Source organism: Dendronephthya gigantea, unplaced genomic scaffold, assembly GCF_004324835.1.
Source record: "Dendronephthya gigantea isolate DGI-Jeju-01 unplaced genomic scaffold, DenGig_1.0 000128F, whole genome shotgun sequence".
Classification (NCBI taxonomy): domain Eukaryota; kingdom Metazoa; phylum Cnidaria; class Anthozoa; order Malacalcyonacea; family Nephtheidae; genus Dendronephthya; species Dendronephthya gigantea.
The window spans coordinates 337,193-365,034 of NW_021163138.1; the positions used below are offsets into that span (position 1 = coordinate 337,193).

Consider the following 27,842-nt stretch of genomic DNA (forward strand, 5'->3'; position numbering starts at 1 on the left):
ATGACATTTGCCAACTTTTGTCAACTTTTCTAAGAGCTTTAGGAATTCAGAAAAGGTTAGCAGTGCAACCAGAATAAGTGCACAAAAGAAAGTGAAGTAAACATACATGTTGGCAAGATATAGGGTTTTCATTCTGCATAACTGTAGGATAATACATATTTGTCTACACATATACAAAACTTTTTACGTGTAGGCAAACCTAAACAGTGATGCAATATGCAGGTGTCCCAATTTTCTTATGTTGGCATGAGTAATCTTATCTATGTTAATAGCTTTGATAATTTTTAAACATTAGATATAATATGTCTAAGCCAAAAGCCTACTGGCAAGATTTGGCTAGAACTATAAGCAAGATAAAGGAGTGGGCAAGTAGCAATACATTTTCTTGCCATCACCAACCACTCATTGATATTGATATTGAGCTTGAGAATGTTGTATTGGATGAGCTTTATTTAATATTGCATGTTACAGGTCAGTTAATGTGCTAATTAGTATTAGCATGTTTCATTAATGATTGTTGGTAGAGTTTCCTGGACTTATATAAATTTAGCTCAAAGAATGAAATGTTATTACTATTATTCTTCATACAGATTAACTAAAAACCTGGTACATGATGCAACTGAATGGGATAGGAGAGAAAATTTTGATAACTCCCCATCACAGACCAGATAGCCATTTGCAGAGTCTTGTGAAATGTATTTGAAGTTGTGGAGTATCATTCAGCATGTGGGAAAAGATGGACACGGATGGCAAGTGGAGAAGACTTAATGACTTTACGAGTTTGATGGGGTCTGACAAGGTATTATTACTTCAAGCTTTGCCAGATAAGCTGCTTGGAGTAATCAGACCAGAAACATCTGAGACATTGGTCCAAGTCTGGAAGGTATAACTATAATTTGTATATATTTGTTTATCTAGAGATACTGTAGATACAGGGATGGATATATTTGAGGGTACAGGGGTATGCACCCTCCTCGTATTTTCGTATTTCGTATTTAATAATCTTTACCCAGGATAATCTTATCAGTATTTACATATATACTGCTATCACTAAGAGTCCTGCTTGATTAATGAATAAGAATACTATATTAAGTTATTAAAAGACTAAAAAGTATACTATATTTAAAAATGTTTGAAGTTAAAATAGTTTTTAATTCAGGACAATAAGAAATATTCAGCTACTTTACTTTTAAATGTGTCTAAACTGTGTAGACATTGTATTTCGATTGGGAGGCTATTATATACCACAGCTCCCATATGGTAAAATCCTTTTCTAGCTACTTCTAGTTTTAATTTGGGCAGTCGAATAACACAATTATTATTTCTAGTATTATACTCATGATTTACTAACGAAAAATAACTGTTAAAAGGTTCGTGCAAGAATTCATTAAGAGACTTAAAAACAAGGATACAAGCATGTTGTTTGATAAGATCATGAATATCTGGCAATCGGAGGGTGTTTGAAACAGTTTGTGATGGTCCAGCGATGAACAGTATCGAACGCCTTCTGCAGGTCTACAAAAACTGCCCCAGTTAGTTTGCCTTTGTCCATTTCTTGACGGATTTTATCAGTAAAATGTATGACTGCCATTTCAGTTGATCGCCTTGCACGAAAACCGTATTGCCTATTTGATAACAGACTTTTTGTGACTTCAGCTTAACATTAAAAAACATTTATGACCTCTGCCACTCGGGGGATCACAAACTTTTAACATAGAAGCGAATGTCCCATGGTCTAAATTGGATCGGACATAAATACATACCCCACCCCATATCTTCCATTGACACTTCGATCTCTTCTAACAATAACGTAACAGGGTATACAGACCTCATGATCAGCAATGCTATTGTCAAGTTTGGACTCATTAATACATAAAATGCCAATTTTTGAACAACTTAAAGTTATTTGGAGTTAATCAATGTGGGCTACAAGACTATTAATGTTAAGGCAAGCAACTACCATCTCTTGGAAAAACGAATGATTATTTACATCAGAAATCACATTAGACAAAGAGGGAAAGCAGAATCTGCCAAAATCAGTGGCAGAATATTTATTTTTCCTACTTCAAGAATAAAGCCTTCTTGGATTGATGACCAGAGATCCGTGGACTGAAGAAATATCGAATCCTGAGAATTAATAGGGAATCTGCAACTTCCCCAAACAAATCTATAGTGAAAATTGACCAGGGCCATAAGAACGATTGAATAGAAGTTTTTAAAATTGTGGTATTCTTTGGATGCCAGGTGGACACTCTATGGGTGGCAACCATCGAAGGCACCCAACAACAGGGGAACTGCCACAACTCTTCCATGTCCAAAATCTTCTTTTTAAATTCCTCCAGCGATTTTGGCATATGGTTGGATATTGCATAAATGTCCTATGAGAATCTGACATACCTCTTTGACAAAGGAACATACAGTGGAAACGCCAATTCCCACCATTTCAGCAATTGTATAGTGGTAGTCGCCTCTTCCCAATCGATACAGGCATATACCTAGCTTTAGCTCAGGAGCAATTGGGTCTTCAGTAATTGTCCTGCATTGTATATAGGGTTTAATTCGGTTTAAAATAGACATAAATGTCAGGCAAGATACTCTGAAGGTTTTCTTGAATCTAGAGTCGGTATAGGTTTCCCATACTTTTCCCCACCAACGGGTATTTTGTCCCAGCCTACGGCAAGTACGAAGGCCTCAAAGGATTGTAGTACTTCTCCTCATTACACTTAATATCATAACCAGGAAACAAATCGTTAGATTTCTTCTGTTGGTTACAAAGCGATTCATACTCAAACAGAGTAAAAGTCAACGTCTTTGGTTTTGTTTGATTAGATTTAATATAATATTTAATATAATTGCAGCGTCATATCTGAATTATCTTGATGTCTCGCCATTTCTGTCATTTTTAACTTTACCGCCAGCAGCAGTAATTCAGAATGGTATGTATGAAATGAAATTACAGAAAATTATTTTGTATAATGTAAATTGCCTCTTCTGGTATCCATCTATTTTGTTCTTTGTATAATATTTTATGCCATCACTAGACTGATATTTAATTTGCATATACAATGCAGAATAGCCTGTATTATGCAGTATATACAAATCATATCTTATCACTTTAATTTCAGGAGAAAACTCATCAATAATGCATGTCCCTCTACCGACAGTACCATCTATAATTGATGTATGTATTACATGTATATTGTTTATTCAAATTTATTATTTGTGTTTCTTAAAATTTGTTAGATTATTACTGTTTGTAAAATGTTTATATTACTGTTTATTAATGTTTGTAAAAGGTTAATAATGCCCAAAATTTCAGTAAAACTAGACAATAAAGTCCAGCTTACAAGTTTTACTCTTAATTCTCTTTTATATATTCATAGTTTCAAGGGACAAACTCGTTGTGGTGCAACGATGCAACAACTGCAGAACAGGCTTTCCACAATAACATTATCATTAATGACATTACCAAACACAGAACTTAAAGTCTTTCTTTGAAAGACGTTTTGATATCCCAGGACATGGCTATGTTACCTTCGATTCAAAATTAGTTCAGATATTTTGTGGGGATAAACTAACACACCAGCGAAAGCAACAGGTACTTATAATTTCAATTGATACAATACCTTGGTATAGTCATGGTATATTCAATTCATGGTATATTCATCTCAATGTATTTTTATGACGTTATTTTATTATAGAAGCGACCCAAAAAGAAGGCAGATGAGGTTAGAAACTTCAGTAAATTTAGTTACTTTGAATTATAATTAAATGATAAATTAATTAGGAACTCCGAACTTGACAACTACATAGTGTGTTTTTAATCACACTGCGTAACTGTCTCTACTCGCGCCAGACTACCACGCAAATGTAAATACCCTTTTTTTAGTTTGTTTTATTTGTCAAACACTATCGAACATTGTACTGGTTACGTTTGCGATCATTTACATATTAGAAGTTGTGTGATTTCAGACTAATGCGGAAAGAAATCAGTAGGATTATTATTTTTAATTTTATTAGACTCTTCTAATAGACAAAGACGGCAAGAATTAGAAGAGGGTGCAGCGGCAGCCTCGTCCCCGGCGTGTGTTTTATTTAATCGGTGATTAATCGCGTATAGTAATGTTTGTCTCGCGGGAAGACACGCACGAAGCAACAGCGTGGGGGAGAGGAGAACGCGCCTGGCAGAAAATGCATTCAAGATGGCGGAAGAAACATTCGAAGATGTATTATGCGCGATTGAAGGATTGAAAAGACCAGCACATGCAGCATTTAAGGCAGGAAAGTTTTTGTGTCCAAATAAATTGTGTGTTGAGAAGTTTTTTGAAGAGAGTGGCATTCAACATCATTATCGTTTGAAACACAATGCGGATTTCACACAGACTGACCGCCAAGAATCCGTAAGGATGCGGAGACTTTTACACGAGAAAGAAACCAAGGCATGTCTTGAGCAGTTATTCAAAGTCCGTCTTTCAAAGGTGAGTTTTTCACAAATTTTATGTCCTATTTGACGGTGATGTTCCAATGATTTGGCTATAGGAATCTCGCCAGGTTTACATACATTATAGTTATACATACATAATTTATTCATCCAATATCACAAATTCATAATTATCGTCGAGCATTCAGTAGATATTAAAATACCGAAAAAATATTTGCTGCAACTACATCTATTGAGTTTTGAATACTTAAAATTGAATGGGAAAAAATACTGTATCCTCAAGCAATCCGTCATTTTCACTTTCCCTTTTCCCATTTTACTATAGGAACACCATTCTCAAACTGTAATGTGAGAGCACTTGGCAGAAGCTTGACCTGCATTGCAATAAATGAGCGTGAAGCTGTTCAATTTATATCTTTATTGCTATATTATGGTGGAGTACTAAAACCTTATAGCAAGGCAAACCAACCTTGTGAAGTTGATGTGGAATGTGAAGCTTTAGAGGTGAAGTTCAACTGTTGGTACATAAAGAAGAAGGAAGGCTCAAGTTGTGTCACATTTAAGCTGGAAGCTTTCTATGTCAAACGGGTATGTAGATTTGTACAAATCAATGCAATCAGATTTGGAAATTTTCTTCAAACAAACTCAATAGGTCAATAAGCTGTTTATTGTGTGGCAAAAGCAAAACAATTAAAATTGCATATTAATTTACTGATATGTAATAAATCAGAACTTGTTTACAAAAATTCAACAGTTTCAATAATTAACAAATGAAACAGTCTATAAATTGTTTGCTAAAGTGATACTGGCAACTGAGACAAAAAAGAAAAAATGTTTTTAATTTAGTAATCTTTGCTTTCAGTGTATAGACACATACATGTACATGTATTACATGCATGTTCTGGTCGGTGGATTAGATTGTATTGATTAATATGTCATTTATTGACAGGGTACGTACATGTATATGTACTAGTTAGTGTATTAGATTGCATTGATTAATTAATATGTCATTTATTCAGAGGGTCTAAGATTAAACTCTGAAATTCTGCCTAGCAACACAACATTGGCAACCTGCTCTTCAGCAGGTGATGTGATGACTCCTGAATGTGAAGATCCTCTTCTGTATGTCCTGCAAAATGTTTTTCACCATGATAATTTCAAAAGTAACCAGAGAGAAATAGTTCAATCGGTATTAAACAACAAGGATGTTCTTGCTATTGTACCAACTGGTGATGGGAAGTCCATGTCTTATTGGATTCCTGGGATTGTGAATTCTGGTGTGACAGTTGTCGTTACGCCACTGATTGCTTTGTTGCATGATCAAGTGAAAACATTGAAGCACCATGGCATACCAGTCTGTTATGTGACTTCAGCCTTGGCACTAGAAGAAAGAAACTCTGTCTTCCATGAACTGACTGAAGAAAATCCAAAATACAAGTTTTTATATGTGACACCAGAGTTTGCCTTATCAATACAAGCTGCCACATGTTTTGAGTCCATGGTTGAAAACCAAACCTTGAATAGATTCGTCATTGATGAGGCACACTGTGTCAACACATGGGGGAACACTTTCCGACCGGCATATGGAAAACTTCTAGAATTGAAGAAATTCTGCAAACCTATAGCTGCATTTACTGGCACCGCTACACAACAGACTGAAGAGCATATTATAGAAGGATTGGGGCTTACAGAACCAGATGTTTTTCGAGCTTCTTGTAATAGAAGCAATCTAACATTTTCAGTAATAAAGAATGAAAAAAATTCTAAGGAAGATGTGGTGCAATACATCATGAATCACCACCAAAATCAGTGTGGCATTGTATACTGTCTTTCTACAAAGGATGTTGTTGAGATGGCATACATTTTTAAAACAAAAGGTTTGAAGGCTGTGTACTATCATGGAAAGTTAGATCATTTTGAGAAAGCAGATAATGCAAAATCTTGGTTTGATAACAAAGCTTTAATAATGTGTGCAACCAATGCATTTGGCATGGGGATTGACAAGCCAAATGTGCGGTTTGTCATCCACAACTCCTTACCTAGATCCCTTGAAGATTATTATCAGGAAGCAGGTAGAGCAGGAAGAGATGGAAGTCAATCGTCATGCGTGATCATGTTTAGATTTGCCGATAGAAACAAGCTTATACAAACTATCTCTTCAGATGAATCACCACAAGCTGAGCATGTCAAGAGTTCTTTGGACTCAGTCGTCTCCTATTGCATGTCATCAACATGTAGGAGAAAGTTGATCATGGATTATTTTCATGACAATTCCGATGTGCAGTGTGAAAAAAAGTGTGATAACTGTACTAAGCCCAACGAACCACTGAAGAACTACACCCATGATGCAGTCTCATTATGCGAGTGTGTCAAAGAAATGCAGGTTTTATCTCCTATACTAACAGCTCGACAGATAGCACTGACATTTAAAGGATCAAAATCGAAACGTGAAGTGGAACAGAAAGGTTTCCAAAATGTAGCACATTATGGAGCTGAGCGCAATGTCTTCAAAAATGATGCAGATGCTATTACATTTATTCATCACCTGATACTTAAAGATATATTGGCTGAGAAAGTTCGAACGGTTTATAGCAATTCAACTGCTCCATTTGTGACACTGGGCAGTAAAGCAGGTGATTTAAAGGATGGACTTATTCAGATCTCCCTCAATTTGTGAAATTACTCAAGCTTCTTCTTGGTTATATTACCTGTAAAGGAGTGGACTGCCAAGTTAATCTGCATCAATGGATACTCTCTCGAAAGAAAACTTTCGAAAATCCGGAAAGCAGTCGTGGAGTTTTGATTCAAATTTCTCTACAATTTTCTGTTCTCCTTTGTCTCTGACACTGATGAACATCTTTGACACAGGCTTTGGGGTATGGGACTCATTTTGCAAAGGATACTGGAAAGGGACTTTACTTCCTGACACTTCAAAAAAATCATTTTTGATACAAAACCACATGCCTTTAATTTGGTCTGGTAAAGCACTTTGTTCCTTATGCTTAGTTGTTGGATGACAATCAAAGGCTTGTTTACTTGAGTACGAACTACGAGTAGAGCCAAGTAGATTTAGATTTCCCATCAACCTTCTACACATTTGAACGGATGTGTGGCCTGAAACAAAGATTGTAAAACTTATAGCTAAACTAAGTAACTAGAACATCACTTCTCTTAAGGAGTAAAGAAGCATTACTGTAACTCTCTGTAATAATGGCGAATTTCTATTCAGTGCAAAATGTTGCGCCATGGATTTTTCGCGATCGCATGTTTTCCACCTGACTGTGCCACTTTCCTGTTTGTATTTGAAAAAAAGCGATCGCAAAAAGTCGCAAAATTTTGCAGTTTTTGCACTGAATGGAAATCCGCCTTAATATTATTTTATTAACCAGTTGCAGTGACCGTGATGATTTAGTAAATTCAGTACCTTGATCCAGTCCTAGGATTGAAATAATTTTGACCCAATTAATAATTTTAATCCAAACAATTATCCTGTTAAATATTTATTACTCACCAGTCACATACGTTTTCAGAGGTCGTACGATATACGTTTCAATGTACTCATCTAGATCCACGTTGTGGCCAGCCTTACCACTGAGACTAACAGTCGAGTTGTTTTTTATCATCTGTCTAAACGCGAGTGGCCAAAGAGCTGAGAAATTCGTTACGTGGACAAACGCTTCTGTCCAATAATTTCGGAAGCCAAGCTGGGCAAATATAGGAAGAAGTATAACCCAAACAATTTCCCTAAGATGTCTATCACCATACTTTCCCGCAACAATAAACAAAGCCAGTAGTGATCCAACTAAGGTGAACATTTGCTGGTGATACAAATGGCTTTCATCATTTTCCGCTCTATCTTTTAACCACTCTTTAAATCTTTGTAAAAGTATGTCGTTATGATTCCCAGACTTTTGCATAGATTTCTTTAACTCGTTAATAGAAGGGAAAAATTTTGATTTCTTAAATGCTGTTACTGCGGCCATTCCGTATGATTGACTGGCATCTCGAACAGCTTCTTTAATTTTCTGGAGATTTTGATCTTAAAATTTCCTCTTCTTGAATACTTCTTTTGTCAATTTGGGACGCTTCATAACAACATTAACAAGTTTTTGAAATCCACCAGTGCCATGAGCTTTAAAAGCAGCTTCACAAAGAAACCCTTTTGCATGCATATCCCCAGGGATTTCGGTACTCCAGCCAAATGCTGTAACATTTCTATTATTTACACTACGATTGTTCTTACATGTTCCGACGTCTCCGACGATTGCTGTCGGAAATTCTTTGCAATTCGATCTTTTATAGGTGAAGGCGACGGGAATGTTACTATCGCACATTTCCTCTTCCAATATCCCATCTTCTATTTGTGAGCATGGTCCGCCGTTCTGTATTATTGATACAGATGCAAATTCTAAATGTTGAGATGATACTTTGAATAGATCTATAATTTCATTTAAACCCATTTCTTCTGCCATCTCGAGTGGGCTAGGAAAGCTTCTAAACATCTCTCCTTGAAATTCAGCAAAATTTGTAACAAGGAGCTTACAAAGATTGATATTCGCATTTAACACAGCCAACGACAACGGAGTTGCCCCACAGCCTTCTTTCGCATTGGGGTTAAAACCACAGGCCAGTAAGATGTTTGCTAATGTGTACTGTTTGTTCTCAATTGCGGCATGGAGGACGGTTCTGTCAAATTTATCCTTTGTGCTGTTTAGTTCACGTCCTTTCTTAGACAAGTCATAAACAATTTTATCCAAAATGCCGTCATCACTAGAGATTACAGTTTGTTGAGCCAAATCAGTTAGCTTGTTCAATAATTTAGAAAAATTGTCATCTGCATCCACATGTTTTAATGAATCATCACTAAGACTGCTTAATTGACTGTCATCTTCAGTTTCATCCTCATCTGAGTTGCTTTCTGTGTCATAGATTGGAATGTCGAGTAATTGTATTTCCTTATCTTTTGATTGTAACTGCTTTTCAAACTCTTTCATTTCAGCATGATGTAACTGGATAGACTTCATGAAAAGGTAACGCTCCCGAGATGACTTAAGATCAAATTTTTTTTGTCTTTATCAAAGTCTATATATACGTTTTGTTTTTCATGAGGGATGGAGAATTCTTCGGCAAATTCATCTAGTATTGATGCAGTTCCAGTTAAGGTGGAGTTATCCTCTATAGATAGCGAGAGGTTGATCACATCTGTCATCTCCGTATGTTGCGAATTTTTACAAATTTCTTCAACTTTTGGTACAAGTATTCTGTAGTTGTTCTGTTTACAATCTTCAAAATTGGTATTTTGCAACCAGTTATGAATTTCAGCTTCATTCATTTCAGAGAAGCTCTTTGGTGGAGTAGGAAGATTATTTAAGGTCTTTTCTAACAATTCCAGGTAATAGCGGTCGCACCATTGATTCCACAGTAACTTGTGATCAGGCATTGAATCTAATAAGAATTAAAATTTCTTCTTAATTACAATATACTTAGGAGTTTATGATACTGTAAAGTTTAGAATAACTTTTGATCCATACAATGTTACGATTTTTTCCACTATTTTGAAAAAAATTACCTAAGAGTATATCTTTAGGTTGCAAATCGGTAATATCAACTTGAGGTTGAGTTGTTGTTTCCTTGCAAGAAAATAGATCTATGATGTCGGACAAATTTGGTATAATTGCGACACGTCCGGTAAAGTTCCACATTTTGGGACCAAGTTCTGTGAATAAACGGTCATGACGTTTCTTTCCTTGGTATATATTTATGTTGTCCATTAAAAGAATAACTGGAGTAGAATCAACACACTTCTCTTTTACTGAAGTATTCAACTGATCCAGACCTTTGTCAAGAAAAGATATTCTATTGAAAAAAAAATATTCATTTGTACAATTAACATCAATCATCCAGAACCAATTATTTTATGACTTAGCCGATATAAACTGAAAGTGAACTGGAATGATTATTCAGGGGGGGAGAATCTATTGCCTATCTTGGGGTAAGAAAGAAACAATTTTGGATTCAGGCAAGTACGGGCATCTTTACAGTTATCGTTCCAGCTTACTTAGAGAACTTTCACTGATATTTATTAGGCATTAAATCTAATTATTATATCAATGAATTTACCACATGCAAGGTATCCCAATGTGAACTTATTCCAATTGAATTTAGCATGTTGATAAATTGTTTTCCTGCTCCATATGTAATACATAATAATCCAAAAAGGAGCCGGACATCATTGGTTAACTTTTGGTTACGAACACCGAGAAGTAGCACTAGTGAATTTACTCCACACTTTAACTTGTACTCTGGAGTTTTGTGAACCCTCTTTCGTTCATCAGATATCAAGAAAGTTTGAAGAAGGCTGAAGATTAAGGGACAGCTCTCCTCAATATTCTCCAGCAGTCTTGGGAAGATTCTGTCATTGATTACACCTTCAATATCCCCATCTGCTCTTAAACCAAGGCAGCAGAAACTTTCTAGTTCTTTCAGTTCTCTCAATATTTGTTGCTTCTGTGACGATGTAACTTGATGTTCCCAATTCATTTTTTGTACCATATCAAGTTCCTTTTCATACAGTTTAACAAGCACATGATTTAAATTAATGTACTGCTCAAGCTTGCGCTGGTATCTTAAAACAGCTGTGTTAGCTTCATGAATATCATTAGCGTTTAGTTTTTCAACAACAACCTCCCATTCTTGTAGCATAAGTTTTTCAACTCCAGCTACATCCTTCTGTAATTGCTGCAGTTCATTGGAAGAATCGACAAACAATTCTTTGACAATACTTGCTGATGACAGTGGTTTTAACGAGATGTTGGTGTAAATAACTCTAAGAAAATAGTTAAAACATCAATTAACCTATAATCGAGTAGTTGAAGGTACGATATTCTATCATTGACCAATAAAATCGAGAGGGATGTGAGGACACCTTGCTGCTAGTCATATTTTTTGGCCTATGAACAATAAATTTATTTATTAAAACATTTTTGGAAAAATTCAGAATTGGCAAGAAGGTCAATTTTACACTGAAGAAAAAAAATGCACTCCTTAAATTTTTGGCAAAGAGACATGATGACATATGTTTACTAATTGGGTCATGTTCCTCCATTATCAGTTTATGTAATACCTTGCCAATAAACCATATGTACATAATTTATTGAGGGGGCGTGTGTATGTAAATTAATGATCTGACTCAACCAAAAATGGTTGTAAATGGGATATGTAGGCCATTGTAAATAGTCACATTATCACTAAGCTCTTGTTTGTAAGCTTGTAAGGATAATCTAATTAAAGATCACTTTTAGTCCTATTACCCCCTTCCTTTAAATGGCATAATAGCTGATGATCCCCCTTTTCCGTATCATATATTCTTCCTATCCACCTCTCTTTTTTACACATTCTTTATATGACTGTATATAAAGTGTATTGTTCAATTACTTACTGTTTTTTGTCATCTGAGTTTACTGTTTTTTTAGTGCAGTTTGGAAAAACAGAAGTGACATATCTAGTCAATCGATTCTTGTCAACATCTGTTAGGTCTAGTATGTTCATCAATTCCGACTGAATGACAAATGCACTAGAATCACTTGCAGCAACCACAAAATCATGAATGTCCTCCGATAACTTTCTCCTTCTCTCAGTGCATTGCCTACTTGATGGATTGCTGGTACCTGATAATATTAAGATAGAGTTTAGCCTCTAAGAATATAGCATCATTACTCATTGGTAATTATACTGCACTCCATTTCAAGGCACCTTAAAAGATTGGCAATTATTAAAGGTTTTATCAGCAATATTAAGGTGTTGGAATATTGCTTTCAACTGTAGGCTGCACAGATATATATGCTGAAGATACTGTGTGGAATGTGAAGAGATTTTTGAAAAATATTGTCCTGGAATGCATTGCCCAAGAACTTCAAGATGGATGAACAAAAAACATAAAATATACCATAAATATATCATGTGATAACTTACTAGTCTGCACTTGTTTTGCTTTTGCAAGTCGTTTTGGTTTGGTCTCAGCTGCCAATTTAGATTCAGGTGTCAAGGAGTGTTTACCATGATGGTATTCTTGCTCTTTTTTTTGTGGTGTTGCTGGAAAGGGCTTATCAGGACCTTTGGAAAACAATTTAAAAAACACAACACCAACAGATCATTATTATAGTGGTTATATATAGTAAATACTATTATTAAAAACACTCACATAGTGCCCTTGCAGCTATTCTTTATATTATATTTTATATATTTCCTCTATGTTATATAAACATAATTTACTGCATTTTTTTTTTATCAATATTATAAAGTGAATATTATGTCATCTGTGAATCAGTAAACATAAGATGAAATAATACAAGGATCACACTGAATTTTTAATACTTACCGACAAGTCTTTCACAAGCAAACTCTTCTGGCAGTGAATCGGGATCGACCGAAATGTCTGCAAAGCGATATTCATAGTTTATCGTTCGGCTGTGGTCATTTACATATTTAATGACGAAATATTACTAAATAAATCACAGTAATATGTAAATACAGATTAGCACATTTAGCCTAAGCTATTAAGCGGCTATTAAAGCTATGAATAATCAGATTTCATACTACCTTATAAACGTCAAGATACTAATTTTGAGGATTAAGTTAGAAAATATAAGAATTTACCTTCGATATTCACGTTTTCAAACGATTTGTTAAGTTCTTCAACCATTTAAAACTGTAATGCTGTTCTTATTCAAGGTATCAAAGATTATCAACAATGCAAATTTCACTTTTCGACACAAATTTCACTTTTCGAAACATTTTCTGCCAGGCGCGTTCCCCCCCACGCTGTCGCTTCGTGCGTGTCTTCCCGCGAGACAAACATTACTATAGGCGATTAATCACCAATTAAATAAAACACGCGCCGGGGACGAGGCTGGTGCAGCAGCATTAAAGGCAAGAATGTGTGTGGTGCAAGAGAAAGAAGAAGCTAATTGAGTGAACAACGAAGCTTTAGAAGTTATCACACGTAGGCTACAAGCAATTAAAGAAAAAGAAAAACGGGTCAAGGATCAAATTTAACTCACAAACGAAAAGTTCAAGATCCAGGAAGAACTTGCAGAGGCCGAAGCTCGTATTGAGGTATGCGAAAAATTTGATGGCGAAGAAGACCTGGCTGTTGTTGATGAAAATAATGACATTCCAGGCGAGAGTGGTGCGCAAAATCACCTAGTAAGATTCCTGCAGTCACAACAACCTGGCTATCAATCAACTGATGAACCAATTCTCTATGATAACCAAGAAAACAAAAAATCAAAACAAATTGGAACACATTAAATTGCAAAAGAGGTGCCTGATTGTGGGCTAAGAATAGCCCGCAATGAGGGAAGCCCGATCAGCAACGAAAACATATTACAACCAGCTTTGATGTAAACAAAGAAATGGTAGTCATATTACTATGGATGAAGTAGCTTAAAGTGCATATGACATGATTACTATTTTTTCACCGAAAATTTTCATTCAATTCAATATAAAAAATATTCATTCAATCCGGTTGGAAATTCATTCAATCCTGGGGATTGGGGCGAGCGGTTAATTTTTTAGAAAACATGGTGGGCGAAAATCACGATATCAACTTTATAGAAGATGAACCGCCAGATTTTTTGGATACTATTCACAACAACCTGGCTATCAATCAACTGATTAACCAACTCTCTATGACAACCAAGAAAACAAAAAATCAAAACAAATTGGAATACATTACATTGCCAAAGAGGTGCCTGATTGTGGGCTAAGAATAGCCCACAATAAGGGAAGCGTGATCAGCAACGAAAACATATTACAACCAGCTTTGATGTAAACAAAGAAATGGTAGTCGTATTACTATGAAGTAGCTTAAAGTGCCTATATCAACCTCAGGGAAATAACCTACTTAGATAGATCAGATGATTTTAAGAACATTTGCAATATATTTGATAAGACGAAAATTTGATCTTCATGTACTTTTCGGGCCTCAAAGTTGGCTTTTTTCGTGTTTGACCGTGAGGTGCTGTGAGTGGGAACTAGTTGCCCTTTTTCACCGGAAGTGACGTACATTGGAGAACACACTAATTTTGTAAACAAGAAACACGCTTTAAAATATAGAAATATTGCGGCAATAAAGTGCCAAATCTTGTAGTATATAAACTTTTTGGTTCGTTTTTCGCTAAAACGACGTCGTCAAGTTTTTCCGACAACTTAGACAGCCAACTTGATTTGGATATTTAATTCATCCCAGATTATGTATTGCCAATATTGGAAGTTGAAGACGATACGATGATACTGTTGCTTCAAGAGACAGTATGCCTACACATGACGGTTTATATCAACCCAACAAGACAAACCGATTGCTGACCGACTGACAGTGCTGAGTATAATGAAGACTAAAGTGAGACGTGTACATAAAGAAAGAATGCAGTTTCTTTTATATCGCAGAACAGCCGGACTATCCCAGTGTCAGATTGGTAAGTGAAATATATAAAGGCACTATATTATTACATGTAAAGCATGTGTTTATTTGCCTGTTGATTTCCATAAAGCTGTGTGAAAATACTGACATTTCACCCTATTGTTTCACAATCAATATAAATATATGTTTTTGTAGGTGCAAATGTAAAAATTGCAAAATCGATCTCTTGGTAAAAGAAAAACAGGAGCGTTGAAGCGTTGAGTAGAGAACTTGTCTTACAAGAAGTTGGAGAAGTCCCACATTGCATAACAATGCGCCCTGGTCGTTGCGTCTGTTTCATAACAGATGGAAGGAAGTATAAATATGCAAGGTGATTAAAACAGGCAAGTATTCAACAACAGCTAGTGGCTAATATGCATGTCCTTTAGCCATTTCAATTCAAACATGATAATTTAGAGTAAGTTCTCAATACTTCACATTGATGTATATTGTATATGCTTATGATTTCCAAAAGACAAAGGTTTGAAGGTTTTAAATCTTTCCTCAAAAACTTTGTCTGGAATGGAATCATGAGCACATGTCGACAAAGGTATTCTTCTCTCTCCCAAGTAGCCATAAAACCAATAGACCTTTTCAGCTTGCATGCAATTGTGACTTGAAATGGGTTAATTTGCATGCAAGCTGAAAAGGTCTATTGGTTTATGGCTACTTGGGAGAGAGAGGAATAGCTTTGTCGACATGCGCTCATGATTCCATTCCAGACAAAGTTTTGGAGGAAAGATCTTTAAAACCTTCAAACCTTTGTCTTTTGGAAATCATAAGCATATACAATATAGATCAATGTGAAGTATTGAGAACTTATTCTAAATTATCATGTTTGAATTGAAATGGCTAAAGGACATGCATATTAGCCACTAGTTATTGTTGAATACTTGCCTGTTTTAATCACCTTGCATATTTATACTTCCTTCCATCTATGTTATGAAACAGACGGAACGACCAGGGCGCATTGTTATGCAATGTGGGACTTCTCCAACTTCTTGTAAGACAAGTTCTCCACTCAACGCTTCAACGCTCCTGTTTTTCTTTCACCAAGAGATCGATCTTGCAATTTTTACATTTGCACCTACAAAAACATATATTTATATTGATTGTGAAACAATAGGGTGAAATGTCAGTATTTTCACACAGCTTTGTGGAAATCAACAGGCAAATAAACACGTGCTTTATATGTAATAATATAGTGCCTTTATATATTTCACTTACCAATCTGACACTGGGATAGTCCGGCAGTTCTGCGATATAAAAGAAGCTGCGTTCTTTCTTCATGTACACGTCCCACTCAAGTCAATCAAGTTGGCTGTCTAAGTTGTCGGAAAAACTTGACGACGTCGTTTTAGCGAAAAACGAACCAAAAAGTTTATATACTACAAGATTTGGCACTTTATTGCCGCAATATTTCTATATTTTAAAGCGTGTTTCTTGTTTACAAAATTAGCGTGTTCTCTAATGTACGTCACTTCCGGTGAAAAAGGGCAACTAGTTCCCACTCACAGCACCTCACGGTCAAACACGAAAAAAGCCAACTTTGAGGCCCGAAAAGTACATAAAGATCAAATTTTCGTCTTATCAAATATATTGCAAATGTTCTTAAAATCGTCTGATCTATCTAAGTAGGTTATTTCCCTGAGGTTGATATAGGCACTTTAAAGTGCATATGACATGATTACTATTTTTTCACCAAAAATTTCCAAAAATCAGGTGATTCGAATGATATGTATCATTTCCCGATCGGATAAATACTTCTAAAGATATTTTGGATCAAACATGCCAAAATTGGGTTTTTTCAAAATTTGGCCTGGAAAAAGAGTCTGAAAACTAATTAGGGTTTTGAGGTCATACTGGGCAGGCACGATAATCAACTAGTGTCTCATTACAATAAATATATGTCGTATGCATCAAAATTTGTATACTTTGCGTTGCAAAATGCCAGCTAGATGTGTCGTATATGGTTGTTCCAACACACCAGATGCATAAAATCAAATATATAACAGAGATTTGTGCCCACAGACAGTAAGGAGACGAAAGAAATGGATAGACTTTGTTCAATTCAAGCGTGTTGGATGGGAGCCACCATGCAAAAGCCATGTTTGCTCCAAGCATTTTAAGTCGGATGACTTTTTGGGAATTTGCGTGGTTTAGAACAACGCACATTCCCTCGACTGAAGAGACACAAAATTGGAGTTAATGTGTATAGAACGATACAAATTGCGGTCGAAAAACTGATGAGCTTATCTGCGAGATCTGCAAGGGCGATTCAATGAAAAGTGGGAATGTTACAGTTTCTCATGCTTTAGACTTATTTAGAGAAATTATGTGGGTAGTTCATTAGAGTTGGACATTCTAAATGCCCTTTTAGATTACAAGAGAAAGTGCATCCCACAGTGAGGAATCAGAACCATATGTAACACCAGATTTGGACACTGGCGCAAGGAGCAAATTGATATTGTTTACATCGCTATATAGCCTTGGGGCTGTTTTATATGAACACTGGTTTTCATATCAGAGGAATACATAGAAGTTGTCCAAAAATTAGGCCACTGGGACAAAGTGTTACCAGACTTACTGCTTTAACACTTTTTATTCCAGTGGCCTCATTTTTGGACAACTTCTATGTATTCATATGAGAACCAGTGTTATGGAAACACCCCCAAGTCTATATACCAATGTAAACTATGTCTTATTTGCCAAATTTGCCCTACTATTCTTGACAACACTGAATCTGTTCCCCAAACAACAGTAACAACGAAACTTAGGAATATGTGGCAGAAGTTATTAATCAATGCATACACTTAATTAGGGCAATAAGTGGGTGTATTGCCATTGACCCTGAGGCCTGAGCATTGGTGAATCATCAAAATGCTACGAGGCTACCAAGCAATAGTTCTGAAAACCGTGTTGAAAGGGGGAAAAGTAGATGTCCTGGCAGACCAAGTTTTCTCATCCGGTCTGAAATGCTAGAAGAATTGAGAGAACTTGGATTGAGTTGGACTAAGATTGGACAAATGTTGGGGGTGTGGAGGTGGACAATACACACAAGAGTAGTTGAGTATGGGCTCGATAGCATGACGGGACACCATGACTTATCTAACGAAGATTTGGATAGAGTGGTTTCGGAGTTCATTTCGAATCATGGTAATGCCCTTGGACAAAGCTATGTGGCAGGGCACTTATAGTCCATTGGTCTTAGAATTCAAAGGCAAAGAATGCGGGAAAGCATGATTAGAGTTGATCCTCAGAATACGGTGCTAAGTTGGGGTGTTGTTGTTTCACGTAGAAGATATGAAGTGCCTTGGCCAAATTCTTTGTGGCACCTAGATGGTCATCATGCATTAATTCGATGAAAGCTGGTCATCCATGGATTTATAGATGGTTATTCCAGGAAAATGTTTTTGAAATGCAATGCTAATAACTACTCAGAAACTGTGTTAACATTATTTCTGAATGCAGTGACTGGGGATGGAAATCTTTGGCCATCAAGAATAAGGGTGGATTGAATGTCCTGGTATGTGATGCCATGATAGAGGCCAGAGGTGAGAGAAGGGGCAATTTTATCGCTGGCACATCAACCCACAATCAGCGCATTGAAAGATTGTGGCGAGATGTATTTTGTTGTGTATGTCATGTCTACTATCACCTGTTTTATGCCATGGAGTCTATGGGTGTTCTTGATCCTAACAACATTATACACCTTTTCACATTAGACTTGATTTTTCTGCCTCGGATTAACATTGCTCTTAATGAGTTTAGAGAAGCATTTAATCACCATAAGGTGCGTACAGAACACAACTGGTCTCCTTACCAAATGTGGGTGAATGGTATGTCATCCCCTCACAATCGACTGACTCAAGGACTATTAGATGAAGATCCCACTGACCTGGTAATGTATGGCTATGATCCAGATGCCCCTAGCCCATTTGATAACAGTGATAATAATGTTGTAGTTGAAGAAACCAATGTAGATTATGGTGATGTACTTCAATCATATGTACTTGCAAGACTGGACCTAATGCAAGAATCAAATGAAATGCGGTTAGACCTTTATATACAAGCAGTGGAATTATTAGTACACAAGATTGATGAGCTACAAAACACCTAGGCACATCTTAATTATGTAAAAAAGTGCAAATATTTTACAGACCTAGTGTAATTTTCCGGTTTAATTTATCAAATTTTATCAACCTGTACCAATCTGTAGGTAAGCAACTTAGTAATGAAGATGTGATTGCTGCCATGATTAATACTGTTGATAATCATGACAGCAATCATCATTGTCTTCACTGCTGGATTATTGATGCATTGAATACAAATGAATAATGGGAAGATTAAAAGTGTTCTAAAGGCATCTATATGTAAATTATATTTGGCTGCATCAGGGTGACCCAATGCAATGATTATTTATCAATGATTATTTGAATTGCCAAAGACCAGCATCTTAATAAAAATACCTATTAGCCAAAACAGACACCTTAATTAAAAAATATGAAACATCAAATACATACAGTAATAATTTAATGTACTGTCAGTACTGTCTGTATTTAGCATACATTCATTTTAACAAATAAAACAAAACCAAAAACTGGTTGTACCTAAACTGGTAGCATATTTTTAAACACAACAACATGTTACTGTATCTGGCCAATACTATACAAGATAAGTTACAAAAACTAAATGCTACAAAATCACCACTTAATATGAATTTAAATCAATTTTACAACTCAAGCAGCAAAATAAATATCACCTGCTAACTAAGAACCAACAGCAACTTACGCAGATCGCCACTACAGGCCCACCACAGAGAAAAAGGAAGTACAGAGTGGAACAGGCATACCCTCTCAGTAAAAGGAAAGCTATTTTTGCTGAGTGGAAGCATTAGCACCATGACAAACATGTGGTTCGTCCAATCTGAATCTGGCTTGTATCAAATTTGCAAATAAGGTAAGCTTTGATTTTAAAAAAACCATTAAAAGTTATTTTTATGGGCATTTCCTTCCATTTTTATACTTTCCAGAAATATATTTGCATAGCATGCCATAGTGTTCAGAACTTAGAATTGGCACAAATCACAACATCCATTTTTATGCAAATGATTTGTAAAAGTTAAATGTTTCTTACATGAGATTCTTTCTTGATTAGCATCTCAAATACTATTATGATATTATCATGAAGCCATGCTAGGAGAAAGACGTATAATCCAGGGTTGCCAGGTTACTGAATAAATTAGCCAGATAATATTAACATAACCTTTGTTTTCTAGCTTTGTTCTACGCAGTCCACGCATGATTTCTTCCAGTTCTCTTTTTCCTTGGTGATAATCCGAATAAAAAGCTGTTAAAATCTTCAGCACAATTACCAGATGACAGAGGAGTTAGGAACATGTCAACAAACAACTTGCGAAATGCCTTGGTAAACTGTAGAGGTGTTGGGTTATCAGAATTCCCACCTTGTTGTCTGATTAAACCAAAAAAATTTTCCAATGGATCTTGATTTAGTCTTCTGGTCATCAGGAACTGCAAGGCATGGTCTTGACTAAGATGTTTTGACAAGATCATTACACAATTTAGTGTCATTTGTAGTCCCTTGAGGCATCTGATCTGCTTGGTGACATCTTTTTGAGTTTGTCTGTTGATGACTTTAATTGATTTAAGGAATTTTATCATATCATTAACATTAAAGAATCCATGTTGTGATGATTCCTTGGAAATAGCCCTTTTGTGGATCTTTGCACTTCTCAGATTTGAACTGTTTAAACAATCAAAAATGTTATCCATGTTTTTTGCTATCAGTTCAGATGTTCCAACTGCAGTCTCTGGGAGTGCAGCAAGTGATACATACATGCAGATGGTGGCAGCTACTGTTTGACTCATTTGTTGGGTTGCCGACTTAACCTTCATCTTCTAAAATCTGTTTGGATTTAGATGCTTTTTTGTTAGTCTTGGACAGCAGCCTAAAGTTTGTTCTCTATCTCGCTCATAAACAACTTCAATGTCATCCCAAGATGCAGTTTTCTGGTCGAAGTGAAAATCGTACTCCATTAAATTGTTAGGTATTGCCTTAATGAGATGTGGCGGATCAAAAAAATACATAATCTTCTTGCCCGCGTGCAAAAACCAAGGCTTTTCAGGGGTGACATTCAACTCGCAAAGTAACTTCTGGAAGTTTGAACCCAAGTCAGATATAATGCTTTTAACGAATAAGCCCATTGATGTCAATTCATCAATCATTTCAAATAACTTGGATTTAATATTTTTGCTTGGACAAGCCTCATGAACCAGGACGTAGCCAAGAGGTTGCTTCCAGTTTTCTGTGATGCCCCTTGCCATAAAGACAAGTGCAGCTTTGGCAACTCGGTTTGTTCTCTGTTCATCTCCAAAGTGTTTATCGATGTTCAGTGTTTATCGATGTTCATTAAATATGTGTATTATAATTGATATGTACCTTAACCAAATGCATCATGATTATTACTTTCTCTGATATCATCAAAACTCTCTTAGTCAGGGTCTTGTTCAAGGCTGGTCTTGGTCGGGGTCTTGGTCCGGGTCTTGGTCAAGGCCTTTGTCAGGGTCTTGTTTAAGGCCTGGGTCAGGGTCTTGGTCGGGGTCTTGGTCAGGGTCTTGATTCTGCAAAGAATCTATTATAATAAATGTCAGTCAGTAAAACTACACACAGGGCCCACTATGACTGGCTATTAATTGATTTATCTATTAAAGACCATGTTACACAGTGCAATTTTTCTTGCAACTTGCAATGCGATTCTATTCTTAAGAGATGTAAATCAGTGCAGAGTATTAAAAATGTAAGTTTAAGAAACGTACATGGAGTGTAATAAACATAAAAGTTTCATAGTGGCCAAATTTACGTCTCTGAAAAGTAGAATTGCATTGCAAGTTGCAAGAAAAGTTGCACCGTGTAACAGGACCTTTAATATTTGTAAATTTCAATTACAAACAGTAGGGAAAACAGTAGGGAAAATGTTTTGGTAGAAACATCTTACCACAAACTAAAGATCATATTCTTCCTCTCTGATCTTACCTCCCAATTTGACATTTGATGGTATAGTATGGTGATTATGTATAGTATGAAAGTTCTTGCTGAAACTGGCGTGCTGATGTCGCCTTTAAAGTCATTAGAACAATTTAAGGTGTCATAATATTTTTAAGAACTCAGAATGTAAACAGAAAAAAATGTCGCAAGTTTTGTTTTTGTAGCGTTATTTTAAATACCTTTCTGTAGTGAAATTTCACGCGTAACTCGTGTGATTTTAATAACTTTTCTTTTCTTGCCTAAATTTTTGTGATTTAGAGATAACTTTTGTTAAACCATGCATGTAAAAATATAGTTTATATTGACATATTGTATTTGTAAATAAACCGTTTTCCTACTAGATATGGCGTCTTTTGTCGCTTCCCGTGTTAAGAGTTTCCTTTTCATACCAATTCGTGGCGGCGGGTTTGGGACAGCAAACAAGGTCAGGATAGCGACGGTGGTCAATCTTTTTTATTTCGTCCTCGAAATGAGCGGCCCATACTTTTATGTTATTGTATAAATAGTTGACATCTTTTTTTACCAAGTCATTTCGTCTTGTATCAAAGGTTTTTGTACACGCAATGCAAAACGATTGCCAGGCTACATCTGGCCACATTTACCATTTACTATACGCAATGTTTGACAAAGTTCTAGAGTATAATGAAAGTAAAAAACATTTTATTCCCTTTAGTTTTATAAATTCATCATTTTTATGACACATTTTTTTGGCCTTGGGCATAAAGATTTAAGGGATGTGAGGGTTATCATTATTGATAAGACCAATGTTGATAAGCCTACTCAAAAGGAGGCATTTTGGGTATACAAATTAGATTCGTTTGTACCTCGGGGATTAAATGTAAGAGACTTTGAATAATATGTAGGGTAATTACTATAGGTATATAAAGGACATTAGGCCATTGACTTCTATATTCATCCTTCAAGAAGGGGCATGCCCCGAAACGTAGGATGTGAATAAATGTTGATATAGTTACCAAAGTTTATTTTGTGATTTACATATATACATGTATGTAAAAAGACGAAAAGTACGACGAAGACGAAAAGTACGAAAATGGTTTATTTACAAATGTATCAACTTGCTTGTCCAATAAAGAGATAATTTTATTTTCCATTTTGTTTTCCACTTCAACTTATCTGACATTTAAGCTAAATACCCTTCGAACAACCAGCCCCAGGACATTATACACAATTTATGTATATAAAATAAGGTAATAATTATATAATCCATTCATAAATTCTGTTAGCTTAAAACAATGCATTTTGTTGACTCATATTCATTTAAAGGACATTGGCAACGAAAATTTTTATTCCCTATTACGACAAAGTTTGGTCAGTTAACACTGGATATGAAATTATTTTTTTACAGAACTCCTTTGCTCAGGAGTTATTTGCAGCTAAACATGTAACAATTTATCACTTATTCCGCCATCTTTGATGAAATCCGTAAAAAATTATCTATGGGTCACATGACTTGTTGTGACGTCATTGGCTGGGTTAAAACAAACAGCAATATATCTTTATACGGCGCTTGGCTGGCTTTTTAGAAATTTTAGTATTGTGATGGAAAAAATTCACGAAAACCAAGTAGACGAAGTCTTGCCTTACCAATTTGAGCCAGAAACGGGGGCAGAAACAAGTGATTTGAGTGATGAAAGCGATTCGGAACGAGGTAGTGTTTTGTCTTCGTCTGAGGATGAAGTCGATAACAATTTCGAAATAGCGAACGCGTGGCGTCTGGAAACTTTAAGTTGGTGCAAATGTGGTCGATGTGCATTGTCAGCGAAAACTATTGAGTGTTTTTGTTGCCATGAAAAAGCAGTTGAGTATGGCGAGTATGAAGTTTTACTTGATGAAACAGAAGCACAGGGCGAAAAGTGTTTGACGTTACATCCGGACTTTCGAGACAACATGTTGTCCAAAGGCGTGCTGAAGATAGATGTTTGTCGCTATCTCGAAGAAAATTGGCCTTTAGACGATGGGGATTTGGAAAAGATTCACAAGCTCTACCGTTTAGTCTCATACCAACGATGCTCACGCTGGATTTTCCAGATATTGGGGAAAAAGAGGCGCAGACCGTTTCCTGCCTGTGTATATGCAAGCATACGAGACTGCTTTGCTTCGCCGGATGGTCTCTATACGCATTTTAAATATGCCAAAACATCAAAGAGGTAATATTTTAATTTGCTATATTCAAGTTAAATGGAACTAACTAACCCCTGTGAAATAATCCTCTCTGCCTATGTGCATTCTGTGCATGTATTTATATTCACATAAATTTATAGAGCATGTAAACTCCATAATGTGAACAAACACTTTGATTTCATTTGGAATTGCTTTATTTGCAAATATAGCAGTAAAACATATAGCTGTGGCACCCAAAGCAGACCTGGTGTGTAGAACAGACTTTACATGGTCTAAAATTTGTTTCATTCTCGATTTATACTTTTTGCTACTTTACATTTACATTTGCTGTCACAGATCACTTCCAATGCCCGGCAATCACACTTTCTAGTAGCACATTTTCCTTTACAAGCACAAGGCTTATTATTTCTTCTTTCTTCACTTATAGGTAAAGCTGGTGTGCTAAACCTTGATTTTCTGCTGGCCACAACATGCTCCTTTGATGGTCTCTCCCTTTCTGCCAAATACTTTTCAACTAGAGATTGTGGTTCAGCAGGTAGCATATCATTTGCATAAACTCTAGCTTTCTTCAGTGAAGGATACTGGCTTCTCATCTCAATGACTTTGTTTAATATCAAGTGTATATATTCTGTTAAATCAGATGTTAAAAGTTTCTTAATTTATATATTGGATTGGATAATGGTATGTTAGGTGAACCTAAAAATATGGTGTCAATACTTACTATAGGTTGGCTTTTCCTTTAAAGGTTTTGGAACTGCTTTCTCCCCTTTGAAGGCTTTTGGATAAGAAATTGCCCATCTTAACTTTCCATCAGCAGTTGTTGCTTGCTTCCTATTGCTGTTCTCATTGTAGTGCAAGTTTGAGCAGTACAATCTAAATATTATAAGAAAATGATGAGCAGCTACATATAATATTATGCAATACTTGGGTAAAATATACAAAGTTTAAAAAAATTAACCTTGCACTCAGGGAATGATAAGAGTGATAGGTATTCTTTGAAGCAAACAAGTTATCTAAAGCATGTTTGGCCTCCAAGCCTGATGTTTGGTGATACTTAGATAACTTGCGGATTGCAGCAATAAGTCGAGGCCTAGTTACCATTTCTTCTAACTTTTTGTAAGCTGCTGAGCCTGTAATGAATAAAATATTATATAATATACATTGCCAACATGGATTTAATTATATTTTTTATTTAGCCTTACTAACCTTTTTTAAGCCAATCTCTTTCAACTGGTCCATGAAGACATTCAACAAAGATGCTGTGCTCAGCATGTTGATGAATGTTGACAATGTGATTGAGAATGCTGAGCCATTTCTCTACTCTTTCATCTTCGGTTTCACTCGAGTCAGCAACCCAGTAAATATGATTAATAATTGACTGAAAAGTATAAAATAAAGAGTGAATGAGATTGGCAATAATATTTTAAAATTGTACACTTACACAAATCAATATATTTTTTATCCAATATTATGTATGTTTAAAATCTGTTTGATTTATTACTAACCCCAATCCAAGGCTTAATTTTCTTAAATTTTTTCTTCTTCGCAACTTTAGTCAGTTTCTTTTTTTCACCTTCAAATGATAAAAAAATAATTGTAAATAAAAACTACTTATAGTATATAATTAATTACACTGTATATAATAATATAATAAAGTATATAATTAATTGCAAGATATAGTCTGAATATTGTTGGTTTGGGGGATCACATAAAGTGGATCACATGAATTACTTTTGAAAGTGAATCATACCTTTTGCCACATGCCATACATCATAGGAGTGTTCCACCTCTGGTTTCTCGTTAGCCATATACGTAGATACTTGAACGTGCCGATCTGTTACTAGTTTTTCTACTTCAATTCTGTTATCCTCCAGGTATTTCAGCTGTCGTTTTAGTGATTCAAGTTCCATTGCATTGGAGTTTTTTACTTCTGTAGACTGTCAAATATAAAGAATTGTTAAATACAATAATTGTCAAATGTCAATAGAATTTCTGTATTTGAAAATGCCCTATTTTAGTACAATTACTGCAAGTTTAGGACTACCTTGATTACTTGGGTATCCAATACAACATTTTTTCCTACGTCAAGCGTACTTCCTGAACCAAATAGGCCACTGTGACCTGGACTGTCAACACGCATATCAGATGCTACCACAATTTTTTGACCTTCAATTTCACGCAACCTTGCAGACTGTTCCTCTTGCCAAACTTTATAAACCGCGGGAATTACATAATTCTTTAATATATTTGACAACTCCCGTTGCTGCAAGTTAGGAATATTTAACGCATTGAAAAGTCGAAGAACTTTCGACGATTCCATGCCTGTTGCAAGAATGCCAGATGCCAACAGCAAATGGAATGCTGGCATCTTGGACAGGGATGGAGCAGTTGACCACTCAAAGGAATGTTCAGACTGAATGGAACACGTGATGCCAATTCTGCATGATGAGCCAATTTTACTTTCTATGGTCAAAACACATTTTTCACCACATTGAATACATTTACCGAAAACATCCAGAATTGCTTCTTCGAAGACGATAAATTTCATTTGTTCTTGGGGGGGTTTTCCATCTGTTAGTACTTTGCGTTTTTCAAAATCCATGTCCTCTTCGCTGCTTTCTTCGCTTTCAGTTGGTGATGTGTCAGTTGGAATTGCCAAGTCACTGTGCAATGTGACTGCTTCTTCACTCGAACTGCCACTCTTGACGCTCTCAAGGTCAACCTCTGTTACTAAATTTCTCGTCGAATCTACTGTGATAGCCGTAACACTGTCTACCGGTTGCGCATCCGAACTGTGTAAAGGCAAAGTTGTCGAATACCCCTGTAGGCAAGTCATGTCTGATATCATTACTGTCTGTGTCCCGGCCGATCTTGTCGCTCTTGGTGTTTGAAAAAAATTTGAAGCTGATGTCATTTGTGTTTGCGTTTTAACTGATCTTGTTGCTGTTTTCCTTTTTGACGTCTGTGTATACTTTTCTTTTGAGTTTGTGAACAGTATTTCAGTCTCGAACATCTCACTCGTTTTGCTTGTCCCAGGCTGATTTTGCAATTCCTCATATGGCTCCAAACTTGGCACGCTTTGACTTTCTAGTCCTTCAAATTCGTTTTCACTTGAAGATTCTTTTCTTTCTACTTCGCCGGTATTTATAAGATCATCGATTGCCTTCAGATATTGAAAAGTAATGGTTGTTTAGAATAAAAATTTTTATGAATGTTTGTACGCCACCTATATATTGCTTACACTACAAGGCCCACGTGTAAAATATATACATAGGCTTTTAAGCAAAAATTGTTACCTTTTTTCGTCGTCTTTTCTCCGTATGCGTCCTTGTTTTGCTGGAGCTTGTCGTAGTTTCGGGCAATGCTTTATTTAGTGTTGGCACGGCATCGCTCTTCAAACGTATTCGAAACGCTTCCTTGCACTCTATTCGCTCCAGAAATTGCGGCGAATGCCCTGCTTCGTAGGCGTCTTTGGCAAAATGAAGCGAACAGATTCTACTGTTGGCTAATGGATTGAAATTTTTGCGTTTGCAAAATTCAACCCAAACCTTTCTCCTCCTTTGCTGCGGTCCTGATTTCCCACTTGGAAACCGAAAAAAATGTACACCGCTCGTGTTTTTTTTAAAGTCACTTTTACAACCGTATACCGGACAATACATGTTGGCCCCTTCGCATTGCCAGCAAGAATGAGCATACGCTTGCATTGCACGGCTATTGTTGGAAAAAATGCTGTTT

The 27,842-nt window shown here is 36.0% G+C and overlaps 3 protein-coding genes and 1 pseudogene across 3 annotated transcripts; 2 read left to right on the forward strand and 2 right to left on the reverse strand.

The window, feature by feature from the left end:
* Positions 1-1,998: 1,998 nt before the first annotated feature.
* On the reverse strand, positions 1,999-3,002 carry LOC114535957 (annotated as a pseudogene).
* A 1,200-nt stretch (positions 3,003-4,202) lies between these two features.
* Positions 4,203-7,118, forward strand: LOC114535958 (ATP-dependent DNA helicase Q-like 4A). Its single transcript, XM_028557297.1, has 4 exons — positions 4,203-4,478; positions 4,767-4,789; positions 4,897-5,029; positions 5,463-7,118. The coding sequence occupies exons 1-4, from the start codon at positions 4,203-4,205 to the stop codon at positions 7,116-7,118; spliced, it is 2,088 nt and encodes a 695-aa protein (XP_028413098.1).
* Positions 7,119-23,525: 16,407 nt separating this feature from the next.
* Positions 23,526-24,137, forward strand: LOC114535959. Its single transcript, XM_028557298.1, has one exon. It carries the CDS (start codon positions 23,526-23,528, stop codon positions 24,135-24,137), a length of 612 nt encoding a protein of 203 aa, XP_028413099.1.
* A 65-nt stretch (positions 24,138-24,202) lies between these two features.
* Positions 24,203-27,766, reverse strand: LOC114535960. The gene is made up of 9 exons (XM_028557299.1): positions 27,404-27,766; positions 26,152-27,270; positions 25,858-26,044; positions 25,613-25,680; positions 25,314-25,485; positions 25,066-25,237; positions 24,829-24,980; positions 24,409-24,735; positions 24,203-24,213 (listed from the first exon to the last, which is right to left on the reverse strand). The coding sequence occupies exons 1-9, from the start codon at positions 27,764-27,766 to the stop codon at positions 24,203-24,205; spliced, it is 2,571 nt and encodes an 856-aa protein (XP_028413100.1).
* Positions 27,767-27,842: the final 76 nt, after the last annotated feature.

Coding starts and splice junctions, on each gene's coding strand:
- LOC114535958 (XM_028557297.1), top strand. CDS start 4,203: ATGGCGGAAGAAACATTCGAAGATGTATTATGCGCGATTGAAGGATTG. Junction 4,479..4,766: donor TCAAAGTCCGTCTTTCAAAG/GTGAGTTTTTCA, acceptor ATTTTACTATAG/GAACACCATTCTCAAACTGT. Junction 4,790..4,896: donor CACCATTCTCAAACTGTAAT/GTGAGAGCACTT, acceptor AAAACCTTATAG/CAAGGCAAACCAACCTTGTG.
- LOC114535959 (XM_028557298.1), top strand. CDS start 23,526: ATGGAAAAAATTCACGAAAACCAAGTAGACGAAGTCTTGCCTTACCAA.
- LOC114535960 (XM_028557299.1), bottom strand. CDS start 27,766: ATGTATTGTCCGGTATACGGTTGTAAAAGTGACTTTAAAAAAAACACG. Junction 25,681..25,857: donor TGTATGGCATGTGGCAAAAG/GTATGATTCACT, acceptor TATCATTTGAAG/GTGAAAAAAAGAAACTGACT. Junction 24,981..25,065: donor TATCATTCCCTGAGTGCAAG/GTTAATTTTTTT, acceptor TATAATATTTAG/ATTGTACTGCTCAAACTTGC.